The following is a 15375-nucleotide window of genomic DNA, read 5'->3' on the forward strand; positions in this document are numbered from 1 at the left end:
GAACATCCAAACATCCAAACACACAAACCCACAAACTCACAAACTTTCACATTTATAATATTAATAGGATTGTTTCCTTTTGTTGCTGCACTACCTTTTTGAGTGAAAATAAACTCTAACTTTGTTTTGGACTAAAGAATCTGGACTTTTGTGTCTATGCGACCCCACCTAGCAACCCCAGATCCTGACGATGGATAGATAGATAGATAGATAGATAGATAGATAGATAGATAGATAGATAGATAGAAGATAGATAGATAGATAGATAGATAGATAGATAGATAGATAGGAGATAGATAGATAGATAGATAGATAGATAGGAGATAGATAGATAGATAGATAGATAGATAGATAGAAGATAGATAGATAGAAGATAGATAGATAGATAGATAGATAGATAGATAGATAGAAGATAGATAGATAGATAGATAGATAGATAGGAGATAGATAGATAGATAGAGAGATAGGAGATAGATAGATAGGAGATAGATAGATAGATAGATAGATAGGAGATAGATAGATAGATAGATAGATAGATAGATAGATAGATAGGAGATAGATAGATAGATAGATAGATAGAAGATAGATAGATAGATAGATAGATAGATAGAAGATAGATAGATAGATAGATAGATAGATAGAAGATAGATAGATAGATAGATAGATAGGAGAGAGATAGATAGATAGATAGATAGATAGATAGATAGATAGATAGATAGGAGATAGATAGATAGATAGATAGATAGATAGATAGATAGAAGATAGATAGATAGATAGATAGAAGATAGATAGATAGAAGATAGATAGATAGATAGATAGATAGATAGATAGATAGATAGGAGATAGATAGATAGATAGATAGATAGATAGATAGAGAGATAGGAGATAGATAGATAGGAGATAGATAGATAGATAGATAGATAGATAGATAGATAGATAGGAGAGAGATAGATAGATAGATAGATAGATAGATAGGAGATAGATAGATAGATAGATAGATAGAAGATAGATAGATAGATAGATAGATAGATAGGAGATAGATAGATAGATAGATAGAGAGATAGGAGATAGATAGATAGATAGATAGGAGATAGATAGGAGAGAGATAGATAGATAGATAGATAGATAGATAGATAGGAGATAGATAGATAGATAGATAGATAGATAGATAGGAGAGAGATAGATAGATAGATAGATAGATAGATAGGAGATAGATAGATAGATAGATAGATAGATAGAAGATAGATAGATAGATAGATAGATAGGAGAGAGATAGATAGATAGATAGATAGATAGATAGATAGATAGATAGGAGATAGATAGATAGATAGAAGATAGATAGATAGATAGATAGATAGATAGATAGAAGATAGATAGATAGAAGATAGATAGATAGATAGATAGATAGATAGAAGATAGATAGATAGATAGATAGGAGATAGATAGATAGATAGATAGATAGATAGATAAAGAGATAGGAGATAGATAGATAGATAGGAGATAGATAGATAGATAGATAGATAGATAGATAGATAGGAGAGAGATAGATAGATAGATAGATAGATAGATAGATAGATAGGAGATAGATAGATAGATAGATAGATAGAAGATAGATAGATAGATAGATAGATAGAAGATAGATAGATAGAAGATAGATAGATAGATAGATAGATAGATAGATAGATAGATAGATAGAGAGATAGGAGATAGATAGATAGGAGATAGATAGGAGATAGACAGATAGATAGATAGATAGATAGATAGATAGATAGATAGGAGATAGATAGATAGATAGATAGAGAGATAGGAGATAGATAGATAGATAGGAGATAGATAGATAGGAGATAGATAGATAGGAGAGAGATAGATAGATAGATAGATAGATAGATAGATAGATAGATAGATAGATAGATAGATAGATAGGAGATAGATAGATAGGAGAGAGATAGATAGATAGATAGATAGATAGATAGAAGATAGATAGATAGATAGATAGATAGATAGATAGATAGATAGGAGATAGATAGATAGATAGTGTTGCCTGAAATCTTATTTAAACATAGAGTTTTCCACATGATCAGAATCCCTGGCCTTGTGTCCTATTACACTTGGTTGTGATATACTGTATATTACATTTAGTCTGATATTAGAGGACATTGTTACTGGCACTTCTTGTATTGGATACTATATTGAGATCCTGTGCAGATAGCCTGACAATGCAATAGGTAAATTGTCATCCGTAGGATCTGGGCCAGCTATCATTGTACATATCAGGGGGCATATAAAGTCTTTCCTGAGGATAGCCTTATTCTTGTAATAAGTGACCTCCCACCCACCGGGTCATCCTGCCTCCCCCCTTGGCTTCATATATTGTAGTGGCAGTAGTCTAGGATTGTCCTCATACAGATATATAACAATGAGCCGGCTGCCCCCTCTGACCTCCCCCTCAGAGCACTTCAGTATAAAGCAGAAGTCTATGTGTTTACAGTCTGCCCTCCCTTCTTCTTCCAAGTCTGGCGTCTCCGACTACAATACAGGAAACTCCATCTGTCCAAGGTCTGTCTGTAGAGCCCCGGTCTGCCCTTCCTGAGCAGGCCGCTGCCAATATACGCCCATCACTCACCAGTACCCAGTGTAACAACTCAGCACTGGGCAATGTACTGCTGAATGCATGCATGTATATGCACGTACACACATGTAATGATGCTACATATAACGTATAGGACAGGTTTATAGCGACACAGGGGGACAGACTGTACTCAGCACAAAACTCCCTGTTCTGTCATATACTCATACCTTTAAAGGGATGTTACACATTTAGCAAATAAAACTTTTATATTCAAATATTTTATTATATTCTACATGTTATGTTATATATTTGTATACCTGTGTCCATCACATGACCATGTCCACTGGAAGTAAAAAAATAAAGGTAAAGCAATGACAGCATGGAGAAATGAAAAAATCATAAGGAATTATATTAACATATAATAATACATATAAAAATATAAAATAAATAAAATAATGAAAATAAATATAAATAAATCTATAAATTCAAATAAAGTACACTATACTATAATATATATATATATATATATATATATATTGACTCTTATATTTCTGTCTGATACAGTTTTCTGTCTGTTAGATACACAGCTCAGCACACAGTATCACACATCGGAGGATTAGATACACAGCTCAGCACACAGTATCACACGCTGGAGGATTAGATAAACAACTCGGCACATGGTATCACATGCTGGAGGATTAGATACACAGCTCAGCACACAGTATCACATGCTGGAGGATTAGATAGACAGCTCAGCACACAGTATCACACGCTGGAGGATTAGATACACAGCTCAGCACACAGTATCACATGCTGGAGGATTAGATACACAGCTCAGCACAGCACACAGTATCACACGTCAGTGTTATGGAATTGCTAGGACAACAATTCCCCAGTAGCTGCTGGAAACCCTGGGGTGGGGCACAAGAGACAGTGAGTCCTAAGCTGAAGCTCCCCACTGTCCCTTCCTATTGCCAGGACCTATCCTACGTAATAGGCGGCAACCCAAAGACGATCCCTTCCTATACACAAAACGCAGACAAGACGAACAACAACAAAGGGAGGTCAGCTAGCCAGGGTTCGGTAACAGGAGAGCAAAGCAGTGCCAAATCGAAGTCCAAAAGAATGGTCAAATAGGGAAGCCAGAGGTCAAGGATTAGAATACAAGAAATAACAGCGACAGAAAAAAGCAAGAACGCACAAGGCAATAGCAAGCCCCTGTGTGAATGTGAGCCAAGACTAAATAGGGAGGAAGAACCCGCCAAGAACCTGATAGGAAGGCAGGCTGTCAATCACAGGGCAAGGCAGAAATTAACCACTTTATGGACAGAGGCAACAAGGGCAGAAGACGGGTGTGGTGCAAATTCAATTACAGAACTAGAGCCGTGTTCACACAGTGCAACTAAAAACTCTACGCAAATTATCAAACTGCGCACGCCTCCTGCGCCGCAGCATGCGAGCAGAGGGTGGCGCAGAGACCCAAACAGGCAGAGATGTTACAGTCGGAAGATTAGATACGCAGCTCAGCACACAGTATCACATGTCAGAGCTTTATTCCAGGTTTCCTTAGCAACCCAGCCATTTTTCTTTACTGCTGTATGTCAGCTTTAAAGGGACATGGCGCTGTAGATGACACTGTTACACAAGTTCACATTCACACAGCTTTACTCCAGGTCTCCATAACAACCAATCGCAGGTTTTTCACTGATATCCAAACTGAGATACACATGATCACATGACACTTATGGACACACACACACAAACAACATGCAAAATACACCAGTGTAAATCTGGACAATTCTTATGGGACCACTAGACAAACAAAAAATGAAATATACCCGTGTGAAGCCGGGTCCTCCTGCTAGTAGCTTATATATCATAGGAATTTTACAGAAAGTATATTGGAAAATGACATTTTTTCATACAGAGGATGATTTGTTACAACAGGTATATGACCTATAGTGCGGGAGATTTATTATACAATTCTTATTATACTATTGCACAGCAGTAGATGTCCGCCATTCTTTCCCCCAGCTTGCTGTTGGCGACACCCTCATAAACAAAGTAGAACGTTTAGAAAATTCCGGAGATTTATTCCAGAGATTTATGACATATCTACAGGATATACCATAAACATGTAGCAGATACAGATCTTATCTCAGGACCTATGTTGAGAACAGGGGACCATCCATTGACCACATATCATACGTGTGGAATACCACGGGTTAGAACTTAGAAGTCTTTTGCACGTTTCCTATGACTTTTGTTTGCGTGAGAAATATTGCGTAAATGATGATTGAAATCTACGCCAGCTACAAGCTTCATTCCAGTGACACGAAAGTACTCAAAGGGGTTGCCCTGGATTTTTTTCTATGGCCTATCTTTAGGGATAGGTCTTATATATCTGACTTCTGCCTAAAGTTCCAATTCCATTTCTGCCTCTGCCGATTTTCTCACTGTACGGCTTACGGTAAGTTCACATGGAGTTTTTTGGATCGGAACCTGAGTAGAGATGAGCGAGTAGTACTCGATCGAGTAGGTATTCGATTGAATACTACGGTATTCGAAATACTCGTACTCGATCGAGTACCACTCACTGTTCGAATGTAAAAGTTTGATGCAGAACCAGCATTGGTTGGCCGAATGCTATACAGTCGGTCAATCAACGCTGGTTCTTCTCCTACCTTTAGAAGTCTTCTCCGTGGAGCTTCCCCGCGGTGTCTTCCGGCTCTGAATTCACTCTGCCAGGCATCGGGTCTGGGCAGAGCCGACTGTGCATGTCCGCTTGTAGTGCGGGCATGCGCAGTCGGCTCTGCCCAGGCCCGATGCCTGGCAGAGTGAATGAAGAGCCGGAAGATGCCGCGGGGACGCTGCAAGGAGAAGACTGCTCGGAGGATCCAGCCCGACCCTCACTCGTGGACTTGGTAAGTATAATTTGATCGAATGTTGCCTACCCCTGAAACGAGCATTTTCCCCCCATAGACTATAATATTCGGTTCGAGTAGTCAAATATTGAGGGGCTACTCGAAACGAATATCGAACCTTGGACATTTTACTGTTCACTCATCTCTAAACCTGAGGCAGAGGCCGCCTCAGGTTCCGATCCAAAAGTCAGGTCGCCACGACTGAAAGCCGCTGCACTGCATCCAGACCCACGCTCTGCTCTGGATTAGACCAAATGAATGGGCCTAGTCTGGAGGAGAGAGTTTCTTCAGGCCGAATTGCAAAGCGACTCGGCCTGAAGAATGAACATCTTGCTTCTTTTTCCGGGAGCCGGAAGAAACGGCTTCTGGAAAAAGCTCCTGAGCGGCTCCCATTGACTTCAGACTAGGCCATAAAAAAAAATCCTAAACACCCCTTTTAATTCCAGATGAGGCATGCACATCTCATAGTCATGTAGAGGATATCGAGACCAATCTTCATAAATCTTCCCCATTATTTTTCAATATATTTATGGCAGAAAACATAAGTACATTGATAATTCCGCCCCATAGTGTTGACCTTCTAGCGTATATTATGCCATGGCGCCATTTTTGCAGCTTAAACACGATTCTATACCGTTTTCAAAGTCTATGTAAATAATAATAGTAACATTGAATCTAGGAATATTCCTGCCATATAGTACACAGGGTTTTCCCAGACTTGCCTCATATCAGAAAACATGCAGAAACCCTCCAGTAATATCCTGTGTACAGCGGCACTTAAGTCAGGTTTCGGGTGATAAGAGGCTTCCTATACAGCGTGTCCCTATAATCTTCTGGTACATGGCACTATGCCCTGAGCAAGGCTTTCATTTACCACATTCCTGGTACTGAGAGGACACATCAATGGCTCCCATTTACCTTCTATGGAATTCTACAATTAACTTCCATTCAAAGAAATGCCCGCAGGGTCTGAATGTAAAGACTTGTGGATTTGTCCTCCCACCATCAGCGGCCTTGGGACATGTGTAACAGGCTGTACTCATAAACATGTTATGGTGTAGAATGGGAGTCAATGGAAACAAAGGCGGATCACATTTCTCAGTTGTCCAGCACTTCAAACATAGTAGCGTCCCACTTCATCTACCACGTGACCCCTATTACCTTCCATATACCATTTAGGATACTAGTCTCATTCAGGCCCCTCAGGCACTGGGAACCAAATGCAATTGCAACTTCTACAATCTATACCTTATACCTACAACTTTGGGTGAACCATCCTGGGAATCCTCAGTCACCATTCCTCCCTGAGTACAGAGCATAGTATTTTAACACTCTATCTGTACACGTCATCACGTCTTGCCATTACACTTAACGTTGTGGGGAGGTCCCACTTTTTACTATAGAAAGGGGATAAGTGCTGCTCATGGTACAATACTTGTAAGGGGGTTCTTTAACATTAAAGAAAATAGTTCAACTTTCATCTCAAAATAGCGCCACTTTAGTCCTTCGCTGTGTGTAATAGTACACTAGAGATGAGCGAACACTGTTCGGATTAGCCGTTCCAAACAGCACGCTCCCATAGAAATGAATCGAAGCACCTGGCACGCAGACTTTGCGGGCGGCCGGCCGCTTCCATTCATTTCTATGGGAGCGTGCTGTTTGGAACGGCCGTTCCGAACAGTGTTCGCTCATCTCTATACAGCACTATTTACTTTAATGAGTCCCAGTTGCGGTACCAAATGCAGTCCATATGCAGATTGGATCTACTCCTAAAATAGTATGTGCCCCCCATATTATTGCATTAATATATCCTGTACCAGACTCCTTCCACCCTCTCAGGACCAGGCCACATGGCCCACCGGTATTCCTCTATAGCCATGCTTACATGTAGTTTGCATGTTCTCTGTATATTCTAGACAGATTTAAGGAGACTTTAAGGAGATCCTAAGCAATGAGCCAGGTGATGAAAGTGAGACTTGGAAATTACACTGCTAGCCTCACCCGGCATTGTTGCGAGGGCTGGACCTGTACGGTCCTGTCACATAGGTGTAAGTATTACGTTACACAAAAGTACATCACGGAAATTGTGCGTTTCCTTGACAAACAAGTTACATCGTGAGCTGTAGGTTAAACGTTATGTCAAAGAAAGATTTTAATAATATAAAAAATTCTCCCACATTTCACCATCTCCCTTTTCTCTAATGTAGGGACTTCAGGGATTACCCAAGCTCCAAACCCCACACGGAGGGATGGCCGCAATAGTCAGAATCCATCACCGGACGGAAAGGTGCAGGATAAGCCCCTTTTAAAGGAGACTTTAAGACCATAATATGTAGTAAGTCTGTTCCTTGAGCAGCGCAGTAATAATACCGCCCACTGCATAGGCAATAGGTGCAATTGGGTCGCACTCTTTGGAAGAATCATCACCATACCTTCTTTCTGAAAAATTCCAGATTGAAGAAGATGCAATGGCAACAATACTGTGAATCGGTGCCTCTGTCATCGCCTTTTTTCAATATGCAAATTAGTTATTTGGAGCAACGAGTACTTAGACATTGCTCCAAAATTTGCATATCTACAAAACTGGAGCAATGGAGACTGTGATTTGTTTTGGGCCGATCAAGTTCAGATAGAATCGGAAGTGACATTACTATAATCTGAGGTCACTTAAGATCCCAGGTATATAGGAAGAGGCCCAGGGGAGGTGTAACAACAATTGGGCCTCTCATGAGCCCGGGGTCAGCGCTTAGGTCTGTGATTGGGCCTTAGTCATGACATGGGCACACCAGGAGTCAGGACGTGACCGCTGTGGCCAAATCACAGGCCTAAGCGGTGACCCCAGACACATTACATCACCAGGAGGGTGCCAGTCACCTGAAAGTATAAGGGAACGTGAGTATTAATGTTGGGGGGGGGGGGAGGCAGGGGGTTTAATCGTTTTATCAAAATACATGTCGCCATTTTTGGCTCGTGACAAGCAGTCCACCCATCCCTAGATGGACTATTCTTACTGTCAAAAGTGAACCAGACCACCTCTGGACGTTGGAAGTGCGAACTAGGACGTTGCTAAAAGGGGTGCAGCAGTAGCACCATCACTACCAGGGCCCTGGACCATAAGGGGGCCCATTAAATATACCAATGGGTTAGGGCGCCACTATAGATTCAGGGGGCATCATGTTACGCCTCTGCCTATAGCTCAATATTACTAGAGATAATTGTATGGGTCTGCAGCATGGCATTCCAAGGGTTACCGTACGATCTGGTACGTGACCTTGACTGATGGCGGTGTTATTGTTGCTGCTCCTATAAAGCCACGGCTTGTCACACACATCTCTCCCATCCCCTGTGTGCAGTAAACATTATATAAAGGCAGTTTCCTCTTAGAAGTCTTTGGTCTATATTTAGCCCTTCCACTTAAAATAAATGTTCTCGCCCATGTAACATTGATGATGTTCTGCTGGAGACATGTATCCCCTGGGGGCCGCACACAGAGCGCGCTTGTAGGGGGCCGCACACAGGTGCTAATGTTTTCCTATGGACAGAATGTACAGGGCTGGGCGTCTACCGCCATATCCTTACATACAGTGTGCAGCTACACAGTCATGTAGGTAACATGAAGGATAGTTTTAAGCATTTGGAACAGGAAAAATTCAGCTTTTTTGCGACACTGTCACTTTAAGGATTGATGTATTTTTCGAGATATTTTTCCCATTCCCAAAATACTATTAAAAACCAATTTACAAGTTCGCACCACTAAACAAAAACAGGGGCCATATCGCGGCACGATCCGTCTCTATGGCGTAAAAGAAAACCATATGATAAATCCCCCAACGTAAGGCGCACAAAATGATTGGAGAACTAACAATAAATAATAATAATTCAAAATTAATAAAATAATTTACGATTTTTTCTATTTCCATATAAAAACCCATTATCTGAGATGTAATCCTTACCCTACAATACTCATATTGTCTCACTAGGGGGCGCTCACATGCACTTTTATCTAAAATATTAACACTTTAGGGACAATGCAATAGAAACTCGTGTCCTTTATCACATTTTTCGGAAATTTACGGCTTTCGCAGTATTGTCAGACGTAGCAGAGTTAAGTTAACCCTTTAAGACTGCATGGTTTGCTGGATTTCGGTTTATTTGCAGTTTGCAATGCACAGGACCATATGACAAACTCAGCTCTGCTACATCATGTATGTGTTCCTACTGCAGGAAGCTTTTCATGACAATTCTGGAAACTTTAGCGCTAAATTCTCACAGATTGTCAGCACATGGATAAAATATAAACAGATGATAATCTCGTATAATCCCGCAATATACTGAAGATATAAACAGGTCGGTGACTCCTTACATAGACTTACACTAAAATAAACCGTATGACATCTACAATAGCTCAGGGAAATTATGAAACAAACATCCCCGTATTACGCAGGGCGGGGGAGGTGACCTATATATATACTATTTGGGGTTCGTTCCCATGGCGGGAGAGTATACAGATCACCTGTGATGTCATCAATGTGAGATATCAGTTACATGGTGATATTGTATATGCAATGGTGCCGAACCATCTACGATTATATATGGTGGAGACGATAACAATCAAGGTTGGGTTTTGTCACGTTACCATGTCGCATACGACACCATAGAAATGAATGGCTTTTAATGTTGCACGACTATAGCACGACAAATGTTGCGGCCTTTATTTTACGTGTTTCAGCAGTCACTGCGGTTTTTTGAGCCAAAGCCACTTTAACTTGAAGGGAAGCAAAAATAATCTTTAATTCGTGACTTCAGCACAAGAAAACTTTGTCCAAACAATTATACACCATGTAAGGGAAGATTGTGACAAAGAGGCCAAGCTGTAGATCACAAACACGCCGCAACGTTTCGGTCAGATGACCTTCGTCCAGCTAGATCCATGGCAGCAGGAGAAGTAGCAGAAAACATGGCGTGTAATTGTGTGGACAAAGTTTTCTTGTGCTGAAGTCACGAATTAAAGATTATTTTACTTCACTTCAAGCTAAAGTGTGTGCGGCTCAATGATCTAAGGCTGGGGCTACACCAGCATACCTCCCAACCGTCCCGATTTCCGCGGGACAGTCCCGATTTGGGTGACATGTCCCGCGGTCCCGGTTGGAGGGAGGTATGTCCCGATTTCAACTCATATCTGCGTCCAGAGGACGCAGATCTGAGTTGAACACATATGCGGCTGAAGCAAGGAGCTGACACAAGCCAGGAGCCGGCGGCAGCAGCAGCGAAGCGAGATGCTGACACAGGTCAGCCCCTCGCTTCAGCCGCATGTGTCAGCGAGAGAGACACGCAGCAGCGAAGCGAGCACGCGAGCAGCTTCAGCCGCATATGTCATGGAGAGAGGCGGGCAGCGGCGAAGCGAGGAGCTGACCTATGTCAGCTCCTTCCTTCAGCCGCATGTGTCAGCGAGAGAGGCGGGCAGAGAGCGGCGAGGGAGCGGAGGAGAAGGTAAGTTTAATGTGGAGGTGGAACGTGAATCTGGGGGCAGAGATGGAGAGGACGGCATGACACTGGGGGCAGAGATGGAGAGGACGGCATGACAATGGGGGCAGAGATGGAGGGACATGAATATGGGGGCAGAGATGGAGGGACATGAATCTGGGGGCAGAGATGTGGGGACATGAATCTGGGGGAAGAGATGGGGGACATGAATCTGGGGGCAGAGATGGAGAGACATGAATCTGGGGGCAGAGATGGAGGGACAGGAATCTGTGGGCAGAGATGGAGAGGACGGCATGACAATGGGGGCAGAGATGGAGGGACATGAATCTGGGGGCAGAGATGGAGGGACATGAATCTGGGGGAAGAGATGGGGACATGAATCTGGGGGCAGAGATGGAGGGACAGGAATCTGGGGGCAGAGATGGAGGGACATGAATCTGGGGGCAGAGATGGGGGGACATGAATCTGGGGGCAGAGATGGAGGGACATGAAACTGGGGGCAGAGATGGGGGGACATGAATCTGGGGGCAGAGATGGAGGGACATGAATCTGGGCGCAGAGATGGAGGAACATGAATCTGGAGGCAGAGATGGAGAGGACATGAAACTGGGGGCAGAGATGGAGGAACATGAATCTGGAGGCAGAGATGGAGGGACATGAATCTGGGGGCAGAGATGGAGGAACATGAATCTGGAGGCAGAGATGGAGGGGGGACATGAATCTGGGGGCAGATGAAGGGTGTATATGAAACTGGGGGAGAGATAGAGGTGGGACATATAATTTACGGGTGACTGTAGGAGGATTATACTGTGTGCGGGCACATGAAAAATTAATGAGTGGGTGGAGTCAACACAAAAGTGGGCGGGGCTAAATTTGCAGCGCGCGCCGCACATTTTGTCCCTCTTTCGGTTCTTCAAAAGTTGGGAGGTATGCACCAGGACTCTGACCAAGATTCCTATTGGCCTAACCAAAGATTACTGGGCGCCCTGCAACTGCTTCACCAAGACCACGGTCACATCTGTGAGGGCAGAGTCGCCAGGGAGCCCCAAACTTAATCCCAAAGACTGGAACCCCGATCACCCTCAAAGTGTGCAGAAAAGCCAGTTTTATACACTACACCTACAGTGCACCTACAGTATACACTACAATGCACCTACAGTGTACACTACAGTGCACCTACAGTATATACTACAGTCCACCTACATTATACACTACAGTGCACCTACAGTATACACTACTCTACAGTGCACCTAGAGTATACGCTACTGTGGACCTCCAATATACTCTACAATGCACCTACAGTATATACTACAGTCCACCAACAGTATACACTACAGTGCACCTACAGTATACACTACAGTGCATCTACAATATACACTACAGTGCATCTACAGTATATACCTACAATATACACTACAGTGCACCTATAATATACCCTACAGTCCACCTACAGTATACACTACAATTCACCTACAGTATACACTACTCTACAGTCCACCTACAGTATACACTACAGTGCACCCACAATATACACTACAGTGCACCTACAATAAACGCTACAGTACATCTTTAATATACACTACAATGCACCTACGGTATACGCTACAATCCACCTACAATATACTCTACAATGCACCTACAGTATATACTACAGTGCATCAACAGTATACACTACAGTCCAACTACAGAATACACTACAATCCACCTACAGTATACACTACAGTGCACCTACAGTGTGCACTAAAGTATATGCTACAGTACATCTATAGTATACATATAGTCCACCTACAGTATATGCCACAGTGCACCAACAGTATACACTACAGTCCAACTACAGAATACACTACAGTCCACCTACAGTATATGCTACAGTACACCTACAGTATACACTACAATGCACCTACAGTATACACCACAGTCCACCTACAGTATACACCTACAGTGCACCCTTTTGCAGACAATTGATGGGACTGTCCCATGACAATCAGCGCTGTCCATGGGTTGGCGGACAGAATTACAGCCCAGCAACCTCCATGCCAACCTGGCGCTCCAGCCCTACAGTGCCCATCATCCACAGCATTGAGCATGCTGGGAGTAGTAGTGTCCCAACACCTGGACAGCCGCACGCTATTTATAGTGATCATTCACACTATCCTGACTGATAATGCAGTTTCCTAATCCTGTTCCAGCTCTACCACACAGCCAGGCACATGGGTTGTGCCAGGTGTGCCCGGTCACACACTGGAAGTCTCGCCTGGACACCCAGACATGTCATTTATAATGCAGGTGGGGCGCCATACAAATGAATTTCACGTGTCACGTAGAGCGTCCTTATCATGCTAGTAACCTGCCCTGTGTGAATGTACTCTTACCACACTGCGGCATACCCAGGTCTCTGCATAGTATAATATTCTATACACATGTAGCAGAGCTGAATCTGTTATTGAACACATTTGCAGAATGTTCAGAACCTAAAGCCGCCAAAACCAGCATGATATAATGAATTATGTCCAATGACAAACTCAGCTCTGCTATATTTTCACGCCATAGGTTTAGATAGCAGATTTTTCATAAGAAAAAAAAAAAAAAAAGATTTTAATGGAAATTTCTGCAGAAAGTGCTCACGCCGGAAAATCTTCTCCTAGAAGAAGGGGTTAAGTCTGAATTCCGGGCCCTCCCTGTGGGTGGATGATGTCATCAGAGCAATGTGCGGGCTCAGGATATAAGGCGGCTGAGCCGGTCACACAGCACCAGTTGTGGCGAGCACAGCTCCTAGCAATAAGCTACAGTGACCTCACTGCCTAGACACTACAAGTACCAGCATCATGTCCACCTCACTGAGAGTCAGCCCCTCGGTCTACGGCTACCGCTTTGACACTGCTTCACGCAAGAAAGCCTCAGCCAATATCTTTGAAGGAGTAGACCAGGAGTCGCTGCAGAAACTCTTTAAAAAGACTGGCGATAAGAAAGCAGAGGACCGAGCCAGGATCATCTTCTGCATTGACCAGGACAATGAGGAGAAAGCCAGGGCGCTGCTGGCCCTAAAGCAGAGGACCAGGGACAAAATCCTGCAATTCCTCAAACTCCGCAAACTTCCCATCAAGGTGATCTGAACTCCTTGGCTGGAGAGCTTACAATCTAAGCTGAGACGTCAAAGCCTGAGAAGAAGTCTGGAGAAAGCTGATGGTCTGGCAAGCATGTCACTCACTGATTTCACCGTGAAGAATTGAGAGACTGTTCTGCAGAGCTTGCACTCTAACCTCAAGAGACTGTCCTGCTGAGACGGGAGCATGTGCTCCAACAGAGACTGTTCTAGGAGGCGGCACGTGTCTCCAGGGTGACTGAAGGAGATGCTGAGAACTATGGACTATCTGGGGCCCCGGGCCAAGGACATGTTCCCTCCAGGGTCCAAGCAAATTCTCCCTAGCAAGGCTATGGGGGGCCCAAAGGAGGCAAAGGACTGGCGAGTTACTGGCGAGAGATGATAATGTGACTGTTATTGGTGCTCTTATACTTCATCCAAGCTATTTTATATTGTCTTTTATAGATTTTGTTAATAAATTGACTTATAATTTACATTTCCTTCTCTATGGACTTATTTCTAATGTATTTGTTCCTTCATCACTTCAGCTGTAGAACTACAAGTCCTAACGTGTTCTTCTGGACATGCTGGGATTTGTAGTCCTATGTCTGTCCTATGTGTCCTGCGCACATCTTATGATCTTATGACTATATATATATATATATATATATATATATATATATATATATATATATATATATATAATATATCTTATGACCCTTATGTTCTCTGGTTATTCCTGACAATCTCATGTACTTGAGAAATAATAGAAGTTTCACAAGCGGTTTATTAACCCTTAAGTACTATCATGGTGTCTATCATAATGATACGTGTAGGATAGTGGTGTATGATATCACGTAAGGGTTAAACATTCAGGTGTGAAAGGGGGTAAATAAAAGGCAACTGGTCACTTGGAGGTTAATCCATACCCAGTGGCGTAACTAGGAATGGCGGGGCCCCGTGGCGAACTTTTGACATGGGGCCCCCCCTCCCCAAACCGATGCCGAAGACCTCGACTGACCCCCTCCTCCGCACTCTATTATGTCCCTTAGTAAGCCCTGCACACAGTATTATGTCCATTAGTGGCCTCTGCACACAGTATTATCCCCAATAGTGTCCCCTGCACACAGTATTAACCCCTATAGTGTCCAATGCACACAGTATTAACCCCTATAGTGTCCCCTGCACACACAGTATTAACCCCTATAGTGTCCAATGCACACACAGTATTAACCCCTATAGTGTCCCCTACACACAGTATTAACCCCTATAGTGTCCAATGCACACACAGTATTAACCCCTATAGTGTCCAATGC

General features: G+C 43.1%; 2 protein-coding genes across 2 annotated transcripts in view; one reads left to right on the top strand and one right to left on the bottom strand.

The window, feature by feature from the left end:
- LOC142202649 (caspase-7-like) overlaps positions 1 to 15375 on the bottom strand; it is a 436926-nt gene that overhangs the window by 129152 nt on the left and 292399 nt on the right. The gene's annotated exons all lie outside the window — the stretch shown is intronic.
- Positions 13741 to 14498, top strand: TCIM (transcriptional and immune response regulator). The gene has a single exon (XM_075276129.1). It carries the CDS (start codon positions 13803 to 13805, stop codon positions 14088 to 14090), a length of 288 nt encoding a protein of 95 aa, XP_075132230.1. The 5' UTR covers positions 13741 to 13802; the 3' UTR covers positions 14091 to 14498.

Source organism: Leptodactylus fuscus, chromosome 5 (assembly GCF_031893055.1).
Source record: "Leptodactylus fuscus isolate aLepFus1 chromosome 5, aLepFus1.hap2, whole genome shotgun sequence".
Classification (NCBI taxonomy): Eukaryota; Metazoa; Chordata; class Amphibia; order Anura; family Leptodactylidae; genus Leptodactylus; species Leptodactylus fuscus.